This window comes from Mastacembelus armatus, chromosome 15 (assembly GCF_900324485.2).
Source record: "Mastacembelus armatus chromosome 15, fMasArm1.2, whole genome shotgun sequence".
Lineage (NCBI taxonomy): Eukaryota > Metazoa > Chordata > Actinopteri > Synbranchiformes > Mastacembelidae > Mastacembelus > Mastacembelus armatus.
The window spans coordinates 20,302,685-20,326,078 of NC_046647.1; the positions used below are offsets into that span (position 1 = coordinate 20,302,685).

Genomic DNA, 23,394 nt, shown 5'->3' on the forward strand with positions numbered 1-23,394 from the left:
GTTGCCGCCTTGGTTGCTCTTTTCTGGGCAAGGAGAAAGAGGGAGGGAGGGCACGCACCACTGGTCATGTACAGAGACCTGGCGTGGGCACAGAGTGATGCCACACACACACATGCACACAGGGATGCACACACAATCACTATCTAACAAGGGTCTGCCAACCTCCCAGATAGCCAGCCAGTCTGGCAGCCAGTCATGCAGTTCTAGACATTTGTCATGACAGGCTAATTCACAGTCAAGAGGTGCTTTAGGTCTCTATCTTGTCCAGACAAACACACACACATACAAAACCACACACATAGCAGTCATGTAGCTGTGTAGTCACACACTCATAAACACATTTTCAAAGGTCAGACAGATGATACAGATGCAGATTTTGGTTAAATTCAGTCACTAGTGTCACACAGTTGACAAATACACCCACTTTTTTATTATACCCCCATAATGTCAGACAAGAACATGCTGAAACATATGACTTTTCTAAAGCCATATCACCATAGGTCTATTTCCTGAAGAGATGACTGAGGGGAACAAAGCTACATCTTCTTTACGGAGCCCTCCAAGTGGCTTAATTATTTGTGTTAGACTGTGCCACAAAACACTGAGATGAATAAATGAATTGGTCAATTTTTGAGAGAGTGGGAGAGAGAGAACGAGACTGCGAGAATGGGAGAGAGAGAGAGAGAGAGAGAGAGAGAGAGAGAGAGAGCGCTTATCGGGTGTGTCCAGACAGAGTGCATGGATCAATGGGCGTGCAAGGCCCACAGCGATCAATGCATTTGATAAAGAATTAAAGAAGAGCCACTGTACACAGCTATCAAAGAACCAAGACACGGCATAATTATGAATTGACGGGTGCGTTGCCATGATAGGGGACTGTGTATGTACATACATATAAATCTGTGAGATGTAGAGGTGGTGTGGAAGTGTTGCTGTTGTGTACCTGTGTTAGCTATACATATCTGTGAATGTGTCAGGGTTTAACAGTTGCAGTGTGTGCGTGTGTAGATATGTCTTTCTATGACTGTGGACAAATTTCACTTTGGTATCAATGTGAGGATATTTTGGTTGGTCCTCACAACTTCAGAGGGGTAAGACTTGGTTTAAGAGTTGGGGTTTGAAGCAAGTGTTGGTTATGGTTAGGGTTCATGTTAGGCATTTATCTATGATGGCTAAGATTAAATTAAAGGGCCAGGAAATAGATTATATCATTGAATGTCCTCAAATGTCGAATATCCTGGTTTTCAAACTGGATCAGTCAAAGAGTCAAAAATAATCAGGTGTTGTTCCTGAAGATGTTTGTGGTATTTTAATTCATTGTTGTTTGTGCAGCGGGTGGTATGTGTTTCTAACATGTGTTAAGCTGTGTGTATCAAAATATAAGCTAGCCACAATACAATTATGACACCTTTGTAGCCATGGCACTGGTTCATACTGTGCACTTGCCCTCATAAAATAAGTATTATTATTTTCAGCAGCAGCAGATAGATGCATGTGTTATGTTTACGAAACCAAACGTTGTCTCACAAATTCAAAAAACCAAAGACAAAGTTTTTTAAGCAAAAAAAAAAATGTGTGTGACTTCTGAAGTTATGTTCAACTGCTGATTCAAAAGTCTGTCCTCACCACTGTGTGTGTGTGTGTGTGTGTGTGTGTGTGTGTGTGTGTGTGTGTGTGTGTGTGTGTGCGTGTGCGAGTCAGCCTTTTGGCTGCTCCCTTCAAGAGTCGCCACAGCGAATCATCTGCCTCCATTTAACCCTATCCTCTGTATCCTCCACACCCACACCAACAATCCTCATGTCCTCCTTCACTACATGTGTGTGTGTGCTTAACAAAGGGCACTTATACAATAGGACAGGTAGAACAGGTAAAGTGGAGCAGGGACTACTCAACACACACATACACACACATACACACAAGTCAGAGGAGCTTGTCACTCTGACAGGCGAGAACGTTGGGAAGGTTGCGGCCTTTAAATAGATTGGATAATTACTGGGAAGAGACAGAGAAGAGAGTGAATGAAAAGATGAGAGGTGGAAAGAACTGAACTTTATGACAGGGGAAGACAAAAAATACAGGTAACCCCCGACTGCATAACATCCAATAAAGGGCAGTCAGTGTGTCTGAGGGGCTTTACCCTGAAATTACCACAGAGAAAATATTAAAACTGTTAATGTGGAGTAATGTGAATTCAGATGCAATTAACATTAAACATGGAGGACTTCATCCTCCGTATTTTTAGTCATATACAGAGGCATTAAAAAAGTCAAAGTTTATGTGAAAAACATCTGACCTGTCCACTTGGCCTAATGTGAACATGAGGCATGTGATAACTTGACAGTGAGAGAGAAAAAAGTGCATGTGATCAGAAGAGGTAAGTGTACAGCTTTCCTCTGTGATGGCTTGATCAGCTCTTGTGATGCAATTGAGAAAACTGTCTTTCTCTTACTTAAGACACACACACACACACACACACACACACACACACACACACACACACACACACACACACACACTCAATTTAGAGACTGCCTTTGATCTCCACTCCAGCCAATTCAGCCACGACACATACCCACACACTCCAAGACAAGCACACACACACAGTCCAAAGAAACTCCCCACCAAACTATTTAGTTTCATTAAGGGCAGATTCTTCAAAAAGAAGAAAGAGAGCTGGAAAAAAAAGGGGGGGTTGAAGGAAGAGAAAGAAGAGAAGAGAAAGAAAGAAGGGAGAGCTGGGAGAAAAAAGGGACGGCAGCCACATTAAAATGAGACCTGGGGAAAAACTATTACTGGTGGGAAAAAGCTGAAAAGGAAAGAGGATAGGAGGAGGGGGGGTGTAAAGGATAAAGCGTGGAGAACAAAGTAGAGAGCACAAGGCCGTATTTGCATTTTCAAAACATACTTTTTTTTCAATATTTGCTGCAGAGACATCCATTTACTGGCAGCCTTTTCACTGGTCAAACCTATGAGAAGAAAACTCAGGATTAAAGTCCTTTTTTAAACACAAGGACTTAAAAATCATCTGCAACTACAATATTTATATTATAAAGTTAGATCATAGCAGAAGCTCACAACTAAGGCTGGCAACCAGGTAATTGGTATAACTGTCATAATGTGACTCTGACAAGCAAATGCATTTTTATGATCCAATGAAATAGAGCACATTCATAACTAACGGATAATTTTTTTTTTTTACTTTTAGGAATGCCAAAGTTCAGCCAGAGGGCTCTGTTTGTTCAGCAGTGGCACAAATGTAAAAAAAAAAACAAAACAAAAAGAAAGAAAGAAAGAAAAAGAAAAGTCAGGATCAGAGGACTGACAGCAGATGGGAACAGATGACGACACCCACGGGTCACAACAGCAAAGACCCAGGAGTCACCTCCGCTCCTGAGAGGAGGAGAGGAAGCGACGGAGGGGGAGGTTGGGGTGTTGGTCGGCAAAAATCAAACGGGACCCAATTATAGGAATCACAACGAGTCAGTGAGCAGGGGAACTCTCTTACCTGGAAAACACCACAGCAGTTGCATGTACTTTCAAACGCATACCGCAAGAGCACACACACAAATGTTAAAAAGAACACAAAAGTGCACAAGTGCTATACCTGATTAGAGAGTACACACATAATTTTGCTTTAGAGATTTTGCAAAGAAACACACACTAATGCATGTAGAAGCACATGGCTGTGTGTCAATATGCACAGAGACACACACTCTTCTCCCAACCCAGTGTGGATCCTGATAATTAGCCTGGCCAGGCCGGTGTGAAATTACTGTTCTCAACTGCTAACGGATGAGAAGACCTGAAGCAAATACACACTGACACACATGTACTTCTCCATTAAAATAATACCAGTGGGAAAGACTCAAAGAGCAGCACAAAAACTGGGGTGTTTGCAATAAGGATAAAATGAAGAAACTAACTGTTTATTTTTAGGAAAGCTCATTAATGACCCATCGAGCTGCTGTGTGGGTAGGGGGTAGTGACATTACAACATTACAAGACGTCTGCTCTGTGACTAGTGATATGTTGTGAAGGCCACCTATGAGGACGAGGAGGAGGAGGTGGTGGGCACAAAACAATTAGCAGGACTGCTGGTCAGTCAAAGACCACAGAGAGTAGGACAGACAGAAACACTAGATGAATTTGAACAGAAAGCGAGAAATCTGAAGGGCAGACAGAAAGAAAGATACGGAGAAAAGGACAGTGAGTGCCAAACTGGGGTTTAAAATGATTAGAAAAATAGACTGTCAATAAAAGGAACTGAGTTAGAAAGTGACTGAGAAGACAGAGAGAGAGAAAGAGAGAAAACTGAACCTGTGACCTTAGATAAAAGAACCAGTCACTGTGGGCTACAATTAGGGATGGCAGGAGGGAGAGCAAAGGTCAAGAGAACAGGGCTACACACACACAAAAACACACACCACCACCACCACCACCACCTCCACCAAACAAGGATCCAACACATTGTTTGACATCCAGCTACACTCATGTTAAATGCAGCCATTGAGACTGTGGATGTGTAGCTATGTATAGTTAACATTTCTTATTTATATTAACATTTTGTGTTTACTCACCTCGACCTGCAGCTGATATGATCACATATGATCCTCTATGGTGGAAAACTACTAGTCATACTCAATTTTGTGTTTTTGATGTAAACTGTAATTAATGATTGCAAAAATAGAAGAAAAGCTAAGTTCCTAGACTGTTTTTATTACACAAGAAATCTAAAGTTAAAGCCTCAAAATGATGCTGTTACAGTAAAAACTACAAGAAAACATTTTATCCCAACAGTTCTCTGTAATCTGTATCTGACACAAGTGATGAAAATAATTAGGCCAGATTTTATTCATGAGTCCACCTTTCTCTGATTATATTTCTCACCTATTGCTATTCAGGAATGTTCAGGAAGAAAACTGAAACATGAATTTATTATTTCTGATGTGGAGGGAAGTTTGCTAACTGTGATCCTACCTCATCCAAAAACTGCGATTATTTGGTACCAATCTTACAATATTTCTTACTGTTTCACCACTACAGAGAACCTGACGTGCTGCTTTGAGCTCGATATGACTTTAGTTACATGAATCTTTGACTAACTGCTTTGTCATTTGTGCTTTGAAGATTAGATCCCTAAAAACAGCTAAAGTAGACCCATCCTCTCCCTCTGCCCAAAATTATTCTGCTGCCGCCACATTAGCCACTTCTCTGGAAGAAGGAAGCATGATTTAATTGAATTAAATTATACCTTATGCATGCTAAACCGCAAAGCACCTACTTAGATGGATGAGGTGTTAAAGGCTTGGGCCTCTCCAGCTGATAACATGGACACACACACACACTAATCAAAACAAGACATCAAGTAATCTAATCTGAATCACTAACAATTATCAGCACATTGGCCTCAGGGCCAGTCGTATTCCTTTGATCAATGTTTCCTATTAAAAAAAGTGTAAACAATTCAATATCTCCCTCTTGTCCCTCCTCCTCTTCCTCCTTCCCGTGTGTGTGTGTGCGCGTGTGAGTGCACGAGGGGGTTATTAACCAATTGTCCTTGGAAATGAGTAAGAAAATCAGGAGGATAGGGAGAGAGAAAGAGCCGAGGAGTGGGCCCAGCTACTTTAAGGAACTAATCTAAGTGAAGTCAGCCATCTTGCCAAACAACAAGGGACAAAAGAGGACCTTTTTTGTCACCACAGAAATGTACTGGTGCTGCAACTGCTTTGAAAAAGTCTTTTAATTTGCTTTCTTCCTCTGAAGACTTTTAACGGCACCAATCCTTGGAAGGTCCTCATTTATTTCCTCAGATTATGCCGAAATCGCTATTCCTGTGGCCTGCACACAGACATGAACACACAGTTGCATGCCTACACACTAACACAGACAACACACTACAATATACTGAAGCATGCACACACACACACACACTTTAAAAAACATCTAATTCAAGGACATATTTCTCTTTAAGGATTCAGGCAGCGAATGCAGGGGCATGCAGCTGTTTCCTTTTAGATATTTCATTACCAAAAGGTATTTATTTCATTTTACCCTCAAATCCCTTGTCGTCACAATTCGCGCAAGACAGTATTTTTTTTCTTGCCCTCTTTCCTCTTTCTGAAACATTTGGAAACGTCACTGAGGATTTGACCACAGAGCTTTCCCAGGGTAACTCCTGCTCCATCAGCGTGCAACCCCCCCAACCCACTCCCAGTATATTATGTTCAGTGGAGCGTATTCGGTTCAGAGCTGGCAATTTCACTCGCGTCTTCTCTAGTCTAGTTTGCTTCGGTACAGCGATTCTCACCCCCCTTTACCATGAATGTACTTTTGCTGACAGGTGTTTGTGTACAACATTTACTCAGTGTTCAGGGAAAGCGAGGGGGCATCAAATTTGGTTAGGATGTCAAGAAAATTGTGCAGACTCAAGTTGACCAAAGAGAGAGGCATCCCATAAGAGAGTCTCAGCAGAAGTTAATAAGGAAAAGTCTTGGCCCCTTCTCATAAAGGGTTTATTAAAGTGGACTGCCATGGCATGAGACGGTTTGGACAGGTTTTTCCAGCATGTTGCAAGTGTAGTGAGCAGAAACTCGAAGAGACATGAGGGTGTTAAAAAGGCTGGTGGTCACTCTAGTAGCTGTTCCTCCACTCAGAGGATGATACAGTATAGCTCTCCAGTGTGTACAGAAAAGAGGCAGGGGTGTATCCTCTTTATCCTCTGTCCTCTTTCCTTTTACGTACTCTGCACACAGAGGGGGTCCCAAGAACTAACCCACTCCTCAGGAACCTGAGGATCCAGACTGAACCAAACTCAGATTTAGTCTTAAGTCATCCTCAGCTGTGAGTCAGGTCTGCTTTAATTTCCACTTGTGTCACACCTTAAAATGACAACCCCTTTGCATTGTTTTATAAAGACAGTATCATTATTTACAGTGAGGAACGTTTCAATTTCAGAACTAGTTTGCGCCCATGCAATCACACACACACTCCTTCGACTTACATCGCAGACGTTTGTGGCCCTGTTTGGTGCAGTCACCCCTGTGCTGGGGACGTTCTTGTTGCCAGCTTTCATTGCAGCATCTCTACGAGCCTGTTCCAGGAGGAGCCTAGCTCTCTCCTTCAGCTCCTCCTGACGAGAGAGCACCCTCTGTGTATGAAGTAAGAAAGAGTGTGATCAGATAAAACACATAGCATAAATGCTGATTACAACAACAAGGACTGGGCCCAAAGTCACTTCTGACGAAACTCAAAAAATATCCTGTAAGCAAACAAGCTGGATATAGGAAATAAGTCCTTGTAGGCTCGTACAGTTTGAAAAAGCTATGTGAAGAAATATGATGTGAACATATTAACATATGGAGTGTGTTGCTCCCTTCAAAGTTTTACTGACCTTCTCAGCTGGAGGGCTTGATACAGGTGCAGGTGTGGGCTCCTTTAGAAGAGAAAACTCAATTTTAACTACTGCTGCTAAGCAAAACATCAAGACAAGCAGACCCAAATGCAGGAGCAGGGTTGAACGCTGGTGTGGACAGCATGACAGCTTTGACAAGAAAGCAAAACACACACCTAGCTTTGAATTTTACCAGCAGAGCAATTCTGGATGTATTATGGGCAAGTGCAAATGGAACTTTTATAGTGGGCTTAGAGAGAAGAATATTACCATGCTATTAACAGTGGAACATGTTTATCCTTTCAACAAGTCAAACCTGGTAAAGACGCATGCTGCTAACTAGATAACAGCAGCTCAAAATGGGGTGTCATAGCTGTCATAACTCCCCTGCTGCCCCCGCCTGCCCTGTGACCTTTTGACTTGTAAACAGGAAGCAGTAATCTGCGGTTAACCAAACCATGCAGCAATGTATTCAATGTGTGTTTGTGTGCGTGCATAAATACAGGTGTGTGCCAGTGCGTGTGAGAGACAAGATGAGGTGTGCTCTGCGCAAAGCGTCGCTACGCCTGAGCAGTCACGGCGCCAACTGCCATCAACTGAAGGGATGAGAAATATAATGAAAAATATAATGAAATGTCAAAGCAGGAGGTTCTCTGGTGCCTTCTATAGTCGCCACATGTTTAAGGGCCCGGCTTTGATGTGTCTGGGTCTAAGCAACAAGACAGGCGTCGACAACATCTAATGCAGAAAGGGAGAATTTTGGTACGGCCATCTCTGCAATGGCATCAACGAGGTTGGGATTGAAGCTTAGCAATTGCCAAGAGGGAATGAAAGTTCTCGGCATCCTCTGTCTTTCGACTGATGTAGCTATGAAAGTTTCAATCATAGCCAGGGTATAAGGATAAAAGCCTTAACAATCCATTTAGGGGCCATGCAGATTCATACAGGTAATTTTAATACCTGACTTAAGCTGCATGATGAGAATTTGTCTACATTATACAGAGTGATCCTTTGTTTAAGGTACAGGATTTATAATTAGATGTGATAGTGTTTAATAATAGCTTATAACCCCTAAAAGACATGTATTCAACTTCACACTTCTATTGCTACAACTCCACAATAAGTTGGTCTGCATGTAGAGCTTGGCATGGCAGTCTGGAGCTTGACTTTTTACACAATCAGTTTGTGTTCAGCTTAATGCCAGTGTGGGTGTTTACCTGTTTGGGAGGTGTGTCTGTGTGGTTGACTGGAGGGGAGCTGGTTTCTGACGTGGGCTCAGACTCCGAGTGACACAGACCAGCCCTCTTCTTCTTGATGAGGTCTGCATCTCTGTGACAGGACAAGTCCAGTTTCTCGTTGGGTGGGGAAGAAGAGGCCCCTCTACAGGTCGGCGATCCTGGTTCTGCAACTCTCTTCCCTTTATCCTCTCCCATTGCTTCCTTCTGCTGTCTTTCCTTTTCCATCTCTCTCTCCATCCTGTGTGGTAGCTCACTAAGGTCCAAAGTGTTTGCTTTGAGCAGACTTCCTCTGTCTCCAGCACCTGGCGGTGTCACATGGGCTGAGGTGGCTAATACTGTGCATGGTGATGGGACAGGAGGTGAAGGCTGCAAAGGTGCTGCTGTTGTCAAGCTGGACGAAACTGTTCCTACTTCAGGTTTCAGACCCGGTTCCATCACCTCCTCCTCAGTGGCTTTTGTGCCATTAGATTCATTGTTAGCACCAGCAACAGATGCAACAGGCTGCAAGTTAGCCTGGCGATGCTGCACATCATTGAGTTCAGCGTAAAACTTGTCCTGTCCTATTGAGGCATTTGTATCAGTTTCAAAGTCGCCCACCTTGTAGGTGCTGCGACTGCTATTGGCCTCTATCTGCACCACATTGAGCTCCTCACCAGAGAAGTGGGCGCGGATCTGGTACAGATAGGTCATTACTGTCAGCTTGTCAGGAATAGCCAGCAGCACCATGTCAGACGGTTCCAGGAGACGGGAGATGCCCAGGCTCGCAAAGCCATCATACGCCTGGCAAGAAAAGACAAATATAAACAAACTTTCAATTATAGAATCATATTCCACAGAGCCAGTGTCCGTAGAACCTACCAGCACAATTACTGTTTGCAGAAAAAAAACTGAACAAAGACAAGAATATGCTGCATTACAACAAGGACTGAAAAGGAGGAAGGAGTGGCAATAGTTTGTGAGACAGCCTCATTTCTTGACACAGGTTGCATTTGGTGCATGATGCACTGCATGCATGAGTCATGTGTGTTCATATGTGAGAGACACCTTTGGCATGACTGCTGACAGGTCATGTCAGGGATGGTTGTCCCTGATAAGAGACACAGATACCCCAAGACACAGCACCTAATCCCAAAGTGTGTCTCCTTATCGCTCCCCTACATCAACCTGCCCACGCTCTCCGTCACGCGTGTAATTGGTCTGATTAGAGTCTGATGAGAAAATACAGGTTTGATTATCAAGCGACACAGGAAACCCAATCCCCCATCACCAGATAGACTGAGACAGAGAGACAGAGAGAGAAGGGATGAAAACCATTATCGCAGCCAATGACAGGTAAATAAATAGATTAACGACACACACACACATAATACCTCCATTCCTGCGCATATATACACACACACATACAAAGCCTCCCCATCCATCTCTCCAAGGTATCACAGCTTGTATCTGGCCTGCTTGATAGTGTTGATCTAATTCCAACCTGTTGCAGTGCTCGTTTGTTTCACTGCCTCCGTAGATCTCCCCAGTCGATCAATCTCGCTCTCTTTTTGTGCATCTCCCTCTCTGACATTCAAACCCCCCACAGTGTGTTTTTTAACCTTTATTTACCCCAGGGATTGTTTTGCAGAGTACTCTTTTTGAGCCCTGTCCTGGATCAGTATAACTCATTTTGTTTCTTCCATCTCCATAATATCTTACTTTTATTTATCCAGCATGTTTTTTAAATCAAGTTTACAGTTTGCATCCATCCATTCAAACAGAGACTCTTCTTGTTAAACCACTAAATCAATGTTGACCTCTGAACTTCAGGGATACTCCACAACTCTAGCTGCCATACCTGAAAACAGCCACCTAAAAAATGCAAAGGCTGATATGGAGATGTCACATAACAACTGTTACTGGTCAGCATGGGCCGATTTCTCAAATTGAAGACAGTTACTTAAAGAAAGACTCTTCGGTTGCCTTTCAGTATGACACACCTCCCAGCTCTTGCACAGCATTGCCCTACCATTTACACTCACCTTGTATCAAGAATAAATCCAGCTTTATGTGACAGCACACCTGTCACTGTTGAACTAAACAACGGATTGGTAGGATGGGAGGGATCATGGGAACATGATTCCAGGCACCAAGTGTCTCTACAGTTACAAACATTGTTTAAAGAAATTAATGTAATTTCTCCAACTGCACTATAACAGTTTCAATAACAGGGAGAAATGGAGACAAGAATAAAAAGGAGAAAAGGTGAGAATAAGACGGTGATGCTTCTAATTGCTAGATGTTTCGCAGTTTACAATCAGTTATGGATTCTTTTGTTAGAGGAGTCTTTTTCACTCTCATTTGTTCCTTGAAAGGGTAACAATGGGTGGAACATCCATACCCGCACAGGGAAATGAGGTGTATGTGAGTTTGTGTGTAGGTGTATGTTTTGTTTTTGTGATGCCTCGTCTTTGCAAAGACAAGGCAGGAAGAAAGAACTTACAGCAAGAAAAAAGAAAAGAGAGAACAGAGAGAAGTTCTCCTTTACAGTCCTTTACAGCGAGCCTGTTTAAGTTCTCCCCTACTTTGGCTGCCAGAAAAGGGAGTGTGAAAGAAAAACAGCGAGAAAAGAAAGAAAAAGAATATAGGGAGTAAGAGGGCCTGATTGGGTTTCTAACACGTATTCAGGGGAGCAAAGTGTGCTTGCATTGTTCCCCTCTCGCCCAGGGTAGGCTGTGAAAGAGAGCGACAACTTTGCTGCTCAATAGGAACAGAATGAAAGAATGAAAGAGAAAAGAGCGAGAGTGGGAGAAAGTGAGAGCTGTATGAGGAGGCAAAAGGGAGTGGAGGCTCTCGAACTGGGTTTTGTTTCAGGCTCGATGTTAGTCTTGACATGTGCTACAGTCTTTTTGACCTCAGTGTCATTCTTTGTTCTTTCTGTATCTTCTATTAAAGCCTGACGAGCACATTTCATGTCATTCTGGGAGACTGGTGACTAGTGAGGGAAGGCCTGTTGTTTTTAGGGAAATTTGATTCTATGTTCTCTTCAAAGTCATTACACTAAAATATAGTGAATTAAAACCAAACTCCTCCCATATAATAATATACAACCTCATCAAAACATATTGTTATAAATAACAGTGTATTTATGTATTTTGGAAAACACTTTGTTTTCAGACTTCATATCATCCACCTGACAAAGCTTTTGGTCTGAACTAAATGTCACTGCCACCTGCCCCAGGCCCCTGCTCCCTGCTCCCCCTCCACTCCCTCTCACTGACTGACAGGTATCTATCGTTGTCAATCATCTACACCCCCTCCCCTCAGCCCAACCCCTCATAGTTGTGCTCAGGGCGCTTTAGCCTTGCGCTTGGTGCTACACTATCAGATGGCATGACAAATGACTTTTCCTTGGCCTCATTACACACACACCTTACAGCTCGCCGACAAAACAGACAAGACGGAGGGGCAAAGAGTGCAAACTCCTGAAATGGACACAAGATGTCTGAGTGCACACACAGACTAGCATACTTACACATTTCCATTCTTAAAAGATTATTTCAAAGGCTGCAAATGTTCTAAATATTCACATCTTTCTCTCTTTTTCGTACCCACCCCCAATATTGATTGTCCTTATCTGTCATAATTCAGCACTGTCTGAGCTCATTGCAATCACTCCTCACAGATAGACTGTGAACGGAGGAGGGGGCATGTTTATCAACTAGCCATGAAAAGCAGATATGGTTTTCGTACATTTCCATTTCTGCTGCCCATTCAATAAATTCTATACATTCTAATATCGCCTTACAGAGCAACTCCAAACATCTCCCTGGATAGGAAATAAGTCTCTATTCGTTGTCTCTAATTCTGCTCTTAACACGTTTTGATCTCCACTTACAACATTTTATTTATTTATTTATTTATTTTCTGTCTTTAGTCCTTTATTTTGCCTTCTCTGTGGGGTCCTTAACCTGCCACACTATGGTCTCCGCACTTGTGCCTGGTGTGAGTGGTTTGTCTTTTTTCGCAGGCAGCATTATGAATACCATTTTCGTCCAGTGTTACATTATATCACAGAATGCATTTTTTAGTCTCCTTTTCTCCTAAACCAACTGGTTTTTACCAACACTGACAAAACTACATATAATTCATTAACATTCATGTGGCACTTGCTGGAGATGTAATGCCCAGTATATGTCCAGCATCTTGAGGATAACATGAGCACAGGACATCACAGGTGACATCTATCCTCTGTGTGCTGCAAAAGAACAACTTGCCTGGACAAATGGACATCAGTACCAGGTGTAGATCTCTACAGAGAAGCTGGTCACAGCATGCTGGGTACAGTGGTGTGGCTATTCACTAGCTATCACCTTCTACAGCATATTCCCTTATTACTTATATCTAACCAATTTCTTCAGGGCTACTTGAGTACCTCGAGGGGGGTGAGGGGCAGTTACAGATATGGGATTGGGTCTCTCCCTCTCCTTCCACTGTGGTTATTGTCAACAGGGTAGCATTCATGCCTAACAGGGCCACCAGAGGTTATCGCTGAGACAGAGTGTGTATGAGAAGAGGAAATCAAGCTGCAGGAACCTGACGCACATCGTTCTATGTAGCCCTCAGGGCCAGAGAGGAGACAGGGCGACTGTGTGTATATATAGGTGTGTGAGTGTAGCAGAGCGAAGGGGAACAACCGAGTTGAGTGTTTATGTGTTCTGCAAGTGTGCATGGAAAAAGATAGAATGTGCATGCACAGAGGCAGAGGGAACATGGTAAAGTGAGTGTGTCGATATTAAAATGTAAATATGCAGCTATGACATACAGCGAGGAGGAAAGTAGGTGTGTGCACATGTTCTTTATGAAGGGAATGGGTTATTCAGTTGAGCCTGAGTGTGATACTGGAGCCAATGTTGGATCACAGGTAATACACACCAGTAAAGTAGTGCATATCTTTTTTTTTTTTTTTTACACAAACACACACACGTACATTACAAACAAAACAGTGTACATAACACACCACAAATATTCTCTTATTATACACACAACCTATGTAGTAGTATAGTGAGCTCCCAGCAGGCTGTTGAGTCAAGATACCATCTCACCTCTGCCAGGTGACTCATTCATGCTTTGGACACACACAGCCAAGTACACACATCACAGCAAGGGGTACTGTATAACATTCGGGGCTGTAATGCATGTGTGTGATTGTGAGTACATGCATTTTCTTGCCCTCACGTGTGTTTGTGACCTTCCCCTTGAAACTACACAAACCACATCCACACTATATCCAGAAAGTAATGGCAGATCTCTAAATAAGGCCAAATGGAGATGTGGCTGGAAGGGAGTTAAGTGGTGTGAAGGGCCCAGCGGTGGCTGCCTCTTACCTTTTTGTTGTTTTCTTTAATATCCTGAGGATTGAGTGACTTGTAGTCTCTGGAAGAACAGCAGGGAGGGTCGGACAGGAGACAGGCATAAAAAAATAGAGAGGGGAAAAGGGAGACAGAGAGAGATAGTGGAGGAAATGGTGTGTTTAAATATGCATCCCATGTAATGGCATTAGAACTGTAACATGCAATTTCATAGCAGTGCAATCAACTGAACTAATAGAGTGGAAAATATGTAAAAAAAATAATAATAACAGGCTAGAGCGCAAAGGCACACAAGCATAAACACACACACACGTACACGTACACAGGGCACGGTTCAGATAAATTATCACATGTCTGCCCTCTTGATGGGGCTGGAGGTTTTCTGTAATTTTGTACTTCCGAGTGTTACATAAACACAGTTAACACAAAACATTTAAGGAATCTCAAATGAACAGACTGGTTACTCCATACAGATTTATAATCACATACACACAAAGGAATAATGCAGGTGCAATACCAGGTGTGTCTGAGGTAAACACGAAAATGACAGACTGAGTATGCATGTGTAACTATGCACACACCTTTCAATGTCAACAAACACACAGATAGAAATTATGAACACAAGGCCACAGCAGCGATGACAGGTTATAAATAAATGTTACCAAAATAAGCAAATGAGAAAAGTCTTCATCTAATGTGAATATACAAGACTTTAATGGAGCCAACTTTGACTTAATTCTAGCCCTTATATTGTGAGGCACATTCTCTTAAGTGTGTGTGTGTGTGTGTGTGTGTGTGTGTGTGTGTGTGTGTGTTTCATACATTAGGTCAGGTCGAAAATGGTGCAGCAGGGCGCAGAAAGCCAGGCCGTTCCTCCAGGAGGTGGTGAAGTTCGTGATCTTCACCCCGCGGTAGTTCTTGGTGACCTCGCGGCACCAGGCCAGCAGGGACTGGCTAGCATTGGGCTTCCCTCCAAGGACTGGACTTGGGATGGGGCTGGGCTGCAGGGAGAGGAGAAGGATGAGTAGGATGAGTTTGAATGGATTTGATCATGACATGTGCAGTATGAAGTGATTAGGAGGAATTTTTATGTAACTGTAATCTTATTTAGGCAAAATGTTGATATCTATTTAATAAATTATGTTCACTCTATGAGGACAAAAACATTAATACTGAGTGGTAAAAAATGAATAATGCATTTTGCAAATGCACTTAATTTCCTCAGGAAATTAAACATACAACATGAATAACCAGAAAAACAGTGTCTGTGCTCTGTACCTGCACAAAATATTTCAATATATAATTAATATGTCACTTTATATAATGACAGCTTCCTGCCCCCGTACATGAGTGTCCTCCTTCCATTATTTATTTCTAAAAAAATGTTTTACTTATCAACCTCCACTGATCCCATTAGCATGCTATATGGAGAGATAATGAAGCCACACACATGTGGTCATATATGCATGCATGCAGACACACTCAATAATGAAGGGTCATTCACTACGTTCTGTTTGAGTGTGGATAATATAAACATCTTATTAAACAGCTCTGCCTTTGAAGTCTTATCTGGGTCGAAAGCTTTCACCATTCTGCCTTTCCTCCCCCAGACTTCAAATCCCACAAATCCTTGGTGGCATGGAGACACTGGTCTCCTCTGATGGCCAGCAGAACCAATGCTATTCTGATTATTTACTTGGCTATTAGCTAATCTGGTTATGGAGCGACTGATATGGGCTAATTCTCAGATAATTCTCTCAAATTCATTAGAGGGCAGAGATCAAACGGACTCTGAAATACAGTTTGTTCAAAATCAAAGTGCATAATACTACTGACTGCCAGACAATTATATTAACACATGACTAATACGACAGGTTTTTCCTTAATTGCATGACATGAGATGTTTAAGCAGGGCGTCTAAGTTTAACTGAGCTTAATTTGACTTTTAAGGGCTTTAATAATTACACAATAAGGTGAAAACACCAGCTCTTATAAATGTAAAAATGTAAAATACACAGTATAGTTTTTTTACTATAATGAACATACAATCTGATTTTTTGAAGTACATTTAAAATTCGACTGAACACACTGCCAGACTTCAGGCTGGAGTTAATGTTTCATTGCAAATCTGTTTTGACTGTGTTATAGTGACTTAAATGACAGTTATAACATGCTAATTAACACAGCCACGTAGTGTTTAATCTCCATAGCATGAGACGGTTACATTAAAGGAACAAGTTAAACCTTTACTTAACCTTTAATAGTGAAAAGCGAATGAAAGAGATGTTAGTTTTACAACTGCTGATATTGGCCATCATAACGAGTTTTCCTAGTTTTTAAAAACACACAGGGGAGGCCTGAAGAAAACGACAATGTGACTGCTTGAATCTCAGCCCTGGAATAAGGCTTGTGGTGGCCAACCAACCCCCTCTGTTGGTGTCTTACTGCTACTGCAGCAAGAGAAAAACAGGTGATGGGAACCAAGATAAGGGAGAAACGTGTCATTTGAATACTGAGATTACTGAGATTTGCTGATTTTAAGCCTTTTGCTGAACACAAGAGAACTTGTGGAAGGTTTTACAAGGATGTAGGAAAGACTTAACATCTACTTAGTACATTTTTTTATCCTGTGACAAATTTAATGATGTCAAACGTTAACAGGCAAAAACAAAAGAGTGACACTATAGCAACATTAGCAAGTTAGCGGTACTGTACAAGACTTGCTCATTTGTTATTGTAGTTTAAACTCTGACCATGAGCCTAGAGCCTGCTGAGATGCCAAAAGGGCTAAAACAGATGAAAGAGACTGGAGGCTATCTCTAATAGCAACTCCTAACCTTTCTACCAGTGTGTGTATGTGTGAAGTCATGCCAGGCCCTATGGCAGTCTCAGTACAGGGAGACAGAAGCGCTAGCCTGAGGGGCGGACACTTGACATTTCCGGCTCATCTTTAAAAGAGGGCCTTAACCTTTCCCCACAGCTTCTCCAGACATGTTTTAGGCAGCCTCAACAATGTGTGCGTGCCGTTCAAACAAATGGAAGACAAGGAGGAAAAAATGAAGTATGTGGATACAGAGAGAGGTCAAAAATAAACAAAGAACTGTGCTGTGACCCCATAAAATAATTTTTTCATTTCAAATAACTACATCCCCGACTGTTCAAACGTATTGTGGGCATTCAAATCATACTGCCCTTACACAACCACATACTCTTCACTGGACTAAACTTGCATCCTCAGCTGTCTCCTGCTTTTGCCACCGTTTCGTGTGTGTGTGTCAGAAACAAAAGTGTGTGTGTGGGTTTGTAGAGCTTGAGTGAGGAGTGGTCTTCCTCCAGGCCTTCCCTTTCTGCTTTTTCAAGTGACAGTTTAAAGTAGCTGTCTAATTTGAGCGCTCTAATTACCTGGGATTAGAGACCAGGTGCTATTAAAGCAATTAGACACACAGCACACTCCAGTGCCGCAGACCCTGTACCCTGGTCGGCTAAAAGCGCGCGCGCACACACACAGACACACACGCACATTTGTGCTTCTATCTTTGTGAGGACACTCACTTACATAATGTAATTATTAGTCACACAGAGACTCACATACATCAATCCCCTTATCCACATTCAGGTGTCTAAGCTACGAGACAAACACACAAAAAATGCACTATAATAGGGGGAAAAAACATTAACTCAATTACATGTGAAAAAGAAGTGGATTGTGTGTCAAGACAATTAGAGTGAATTTACTCAACTTTGGTTGCTTTAAAATCTTCTGTTAAACCAAGCAAATGTGTCATTTCAGAAATCCATGTGTGTCAGTAGGAAAGAAAAAAAAAAAAAACAAGCTTTCCTTCATTCCTGACAAACCAGTTTTTAAAAGCAATGTGGCATTCATCCAAAAGACTGGATGTGACGGCAGTGCGTGACTAGCAGTGACCCCACTTTCATCACAACCCAAACTGATGTAATTTTCTCAATCGGCAGCCCAGGCTGTTCCATTATGCTCTTCTCTGATAAAAGGTTTACAAATGCATCTACACACTCACGCTTTCATATCCATCAAATATTGAAGAAATACCATATCTTCTTTTACAGGAACTGGTTGCATTTCCTTAAGACACAAACACGAGAGGAGTGAAATTTTCATGAGGAGCAGAAATGCACCCTAACTTATCAAACAGTTTGCTGTCTTGCCTAAGGGAAGGTGTGAGTATGTATGTGTTGTGTGTGTGTCTTTTATCTGTCTGTGTGAATGTCACTGGATGTGTATGTAACACTGACACAGCCATGTAGCTAGCTCGGCTCGAGGGTAGGATTAGCAGAGAGCATTGCCTCGGCCCACAAACATTCCATATTAAAAAATGAAAAGGCAACCTTCATTACTATCAGTGGCATATAACCTCCCCTCTTCCTCTTCCTCTGCTACTATTATACACAGCCTTAACAGCATGTGCAAAAAATACAAGCCACTGACAAGAGATTCCATTATTCCTGATGCCTCAGTGTCAACAACATACATCCGACGGGGCAAAGAAAGAAAAAAATGGAAAAAGGGAAAAGGATGTGAGAGAAAGAAGGGGGGTTAAGCTCACTACAATGCCTGAATGACAAGATAGGAGGAAACCTGGGAATGGAAGCATCCAGGTTCCTGCTGGTGCCGGTGTCAGGAGCAAGATTTTTGGTGTCATGAATGTGATTTTGGGAGGGATTTTGTTGGGATGTGATTCAAGATCAGGAGTCACAGGTAAAGGTAACAGAAAATTAGAAAAGTCAATCTTAGGTGTTAACAGAACAACTCTAGTAAGAAATGTCTGCTTTTAGGTTTGGGTAATACAACATTATCTACTGTATGGTATGAGCGAATTAGCAAACTTTACATTACACATGGCCAAGGAAGGAAAGGCACCAAAGTTAGGTTAAGTTTAAAACATTGATTACTTATTCATTGCAAACAATATTTTCTAAAATAGCTCGATTATGATATTAACCTTTATTATTTTAATTATTCTTTTTTTCTAATGGTTTTAGGCATGACATAACTTTCTTTAAAAAATAAAATAATGTCAATTAACTAATCACTGCAGGGAAATTTAAGGATTTTCTGTTCAAAGTTAACAAGTGCCCACAGATATATTAGGAATTCAGTAACTTAGCTCAGACACACTTTAACTGTGTGGACAACCACAGGCTCAAGGGTAAAAAGCTTACACGGTCTAACACTGGCTCACCTATAGCAGCCACAGATAAAGCCTGACAAATGTAAACAAAGTCACATAACATTACACACAATTACATGACTAAAGAATATGGAGGCCATTTAAAATGGTCTTTCAGAGTCATAAAAAAGAAACAAGTCAAACACTTTAAGTGGCAGCTTTGTCTCTCACTCCAGGGCACAACGCTTCAATGGAAACTTAACTGGCCTCAACCCAATGACATAAACCCACGACTCTGTGGAGAGAAAAGAGCTTCCGTGTCTTTCCAATCTCACTTTCATGGTTTCAAAGCAGTGTCAGACAGTGTCAGATTTGAGGAGGTGTTGAATCTCATACTCTAAAACTTGTAATCCGCTCAAGGAGCCTACGGCAGAGGGGGGAAGAAAAAAGTACATCCATGCGCGCGCACACACACACACACACACACACACACACAAACCCAGACTAGCTTCAAATGACAACAGTGTCTACTGTATATGTATACACACTCAAACTAATATACTGCCACACTGTATGGCAGAGACATACTGAACTGAAAGCTTACAGCACAGAAAAAAAACTTAGACGTACTCTGTGGATAAACACCGTTTTAAAAAAAAAAAAAAAAAAAAAAAAAAAAAGGTAGACAAACACACTTAAGTGGCCTGTCCATCCTACTACCAGAAGCTCTCATCTGGCTGAGCTCCACCGACTACCAACACGCATAATTATTTAATTGCACTTTCAATCAAAACAAGCAATTTGTTTAAACTGGGCTTTCTATATCCAATGTCTTCACATTAGAAAAAGATGAAGTGGGGAGAAGAGAATGATCACCTCACATCATGTTTCCCATGAAATTATGCTTTGGATTTTAAACGTCTACACAAGAGCAGGGTGGAGAGAGCAAAGTCCAATCAAAAGTTCAATTATGTAAATGGAGACGTGGAGTGGATGGAACAATAGGCCGCGGGGGGAGGACAAAAGGCTAGAACAGGGGGGAAAGCGAATGTAGCATGAAAAATAGTACACATTAACATACAAAGGAAATATCGCATTACTGTTGCAATCACAGAGAGAAGGGGAGATAGAGCCAGGAGAGAAAGAGTGGCAAGTACATGTGACTGTGCATGATGACACTTAGTGAAGTCGGGCTTCTTTGTGCGTGTGTGCGTGTGCACGTGCGTGTGTGAGAGCAGGTGGAGAAGGACTGAAAACCCTTTCAATCTGAGAGCTTGCATACATGTACATGTCAGATTGACCCTGCTGTTTGAGACGGGCTTTCAGTTCCTGTATCACCCAGACATCTAGACATCAGTTTGTTCCATATTTTTAACAAATCTTTGTGCTGTGAGTTGGTGTAATGTAGGAAAATATGTAAATATATTCATTACGATAGTGATGGTGATTGGGGGGGGTGCTAGTGATTCACTCAGTAGCAGATATGTTTCCCATCTAGCAGTGAACCTGCAGGCCAAGACAGAGGGGCCTTTCGGCAGTTGGCTACTGAGATGTAAAATGCAAAAATCTGGAAACATGGTTTCCTTTTCCAGGACCATTTTGCTTCCAAGGCCTATTCTGCTCCAAAGGCAGAACCGTGCAAAGCAGCAGAAAGAAAAAGCAGAACAGGAGAGGACAGACAGGGCTTTGAAATTAAAATAAAAAGCATTCACTGAAAAAAGAAAAACATCCTGAAATAACACTGTTTAGGGGAGGCAACAGACAAAGGACTGTCTGTGCCAGCTTGCAGTGTACCCACCAGCCCACTTGCTTGGCTAATGTGTAACGCTGGGGCATAATGTGGTGTAAGCACTGGCTTTAGCTTGTCGTGGAAACAGCAGTAGCATTACCCACACTCACGCCTCTGCAAATTAGCTTTGGCTGTGGATGGGTGGGAGGTACATACTAGTAGAGTAGATACTGTAGGTGTGGAATTGAGGGTGTGTATCTGTGTGTGTGGTGAGAATGTTGTACGCTGATGATATAAAAGCACTGAAAAGTATTTAAGCACAAAACAAGACATCAGTTCATGGTAAAAATGCAGGTTTTTGACATTTACACATTCATCCTGGGCAGATATTTCCTCCTCATGCCTTACTCCCAGTGGGAGTTCTCCAGTTGGTTCAACTACCAAATGTTCCACTCATTATGTATTGTGGTCACAATACTTAAAGACAATAAAAGAAAAGAATAATCATATAAACGTACAACTATTTAACTATTTAAACCTTGTAAATAAAGGTTCTTCTGAAATAATGAATATTCATAATTGATATGTGCATTTCAAAACCAGGATTTAAAGAATCCAGAGGCCACCCATCTCTTCAAGCTCTCTGATCCCCTCAAATAAATAAATAAACCTTTGTCGAAGGAAAATAAGGAGGAGGGGGTTGAGAGATGTTCTTATAAATCTATACCGTAATTCTCTCCTTTAACTGCCATCTTCAACAAACAAATTAGTGGTGCAATGGATTCAGAGATCCGCTGTGCTGATAACGCCACCATTTATCAATTAATCTAAATCTGGGCAAGGAAAACTCATTAAGGAGACCACTTTAGGAATTATGTGCTGCAGGTAAGGAGGCTGACTGTGTGTATGACGTGTGCACGTCTTGATGCAGCAGTAGCTCAACCGCCCCCCACAACAGACTGCCATTGTCCAGTGCAGTGTTGGCTCCAAAGTGATGAGAGGGGTGATAGCACAGCCAATTAAAACGAACATAATTACAGAGTCACCCTTTTGACTCCTGATCAGAATACACATGAATCTACACACATATATGCACAAGAAAGGCTATGGTGGGGAAAATGCGGCACAGGAGAGAAAAGAGGGAGGACTCAAAGCAAGGGCATGCAGAAAAACGTAAAAGTAACAACAAAGAAAAGAAGATGTGAATGAACATGTGGGGCAATAACTCATGATGTATGAGTGACACTTTAACACAAGGGTCTAACACTAAACCACCCAAGCACCCAAGGACTCACACAGTCTCACCAACATATGTGAGTTGACTACTTTGAATACATTAAGTTCCTGAGTTTGCACCAACTATCCCAATTTGCAAATAGCTATTACTAATCCATGTAGCGGCAACACACACACACACGTTACAGTGTTTTGGAAATGGTTTAGATTGTTGCTATAGCTGCAACTTTTCCACCAACTGAAAAGGTAACGTTAGCATCCCACCAACCCACTACATAGGCCAAAGCCTGTGCTCCCACTCTGCTAGAACTGCAAACATATTATGACACGATTTTTGGACACTGCACTGAAATCAAGGATCCGACTAAAATACAGACATTTTTGAGGATATAAACTTTATGCATGTACAATATAAACTGTATTTTCAGATTATGGTCAAGACAGGACTGCATGATCAAATCTGTTTGAGATCAACTGAGCTCCTAAGGGAATAATCCCACTCATTGATCTACAAGTTAAGCATTGAAAATGTCACTTAGTATTTCCTATAGCATGTAAGAGCACACACCTGCATACCAAAAGATGGGGGCTGCCAGAGGACTTTATAAAGAGGCAATTAAAGCCTTATCATTTCTACACTCTCTCCTTTCCTCAAACACAGACACAAGAGTGCACGCACGCACACACACACACACACACACACACACACACTTAAACTCATACACACAATTTGAAAGACAAATCACTTAGACTAATTCATAAGGTACTTTTGAAGTCCTTTTTAAAATATGGAGAATGGTTGGCTTAATTCAATTAAAATGTAGCAGGGCCACTTAAGGATGACAAGAGAAAGGTATGGCATGACTAAGTGAGTACAGTTTTCAAAAATGTGTGGGGGGTCTTAGACCTTCAGAGGGTCCAAGCAATTTTCAAGTGCATGGACCTCTATCTACTCACCCAAAGCCCCTTTAAACCTCACCCCAAAACCTTGGATCCTTCTGGGTTTAAGCCCACACACACCTGGAGGACTGGGGCAGATTAAGGACAGATTAAGATAAAGTTACCCCTACTTCGGTCGCTATGTCATTCAAACCCCTGGCCTCCAAGGCCACTGGATAGAGGGACACACAAGACAAAAAGGTTTGGTTCATGTGCACACACAGGCATGCACACACGAAGGCCTTTCTGGTCATCCTCATAAGTCCTATTAGTCTGCTATAGAGCCTCTTATAGCAGACATCAATCATGGAGGGATTAGTCAATTCCCTCTCTAAATGAGTGGCAAGGGATACTTCCCTTCAACTCC

At 41.9% G+C, this 23,394-nt stretch overlaps 1 protein-coding gene across 4 annotated transcripts in view; it reads right to left on the minus strand.

Annotated features, from left to right (window-relative positions):
• The window catches only part of ehbp1 (EH domain binding protein 1), a 115,883-nt gene that overhangs the window by 45,942 nt on the left and 46,547 nt on the right, over nt 1-23,394 (minus strand). For all 4 annotated transcript variants that reach the window (XR_003295819.1, XM_026309038.1, XM_026309037.1 and 1 more), the window contains exons 11-15: nt 14,802-14,980; nt 13,995-14,043; nt 8,608-9,408; nt 7,391-7,432; nt 7,001-7,147 (exon numbers count right to left, since the gene is read on the minus strand). Coding sequence is in view for 3 of the 4 variants with exons in the window: in XM_026309038.1 (XP_026164823.1) it covers nt 7,001-7,147; nt 7,391-7,432; nt 8,608-9,408; nt 13,995-14,043; nt 14,802-14,980 (1,218 nt within the window). In the remaining variant the exon portion in view is untranslated. The remainder of the gene's footprint in view (nt 1-7,000; nt 7,148-7,390; nt 7,433-8,607; nt 9,409-13,994; nt 14,044-14,801; nt 14,981-23,394) is intronic.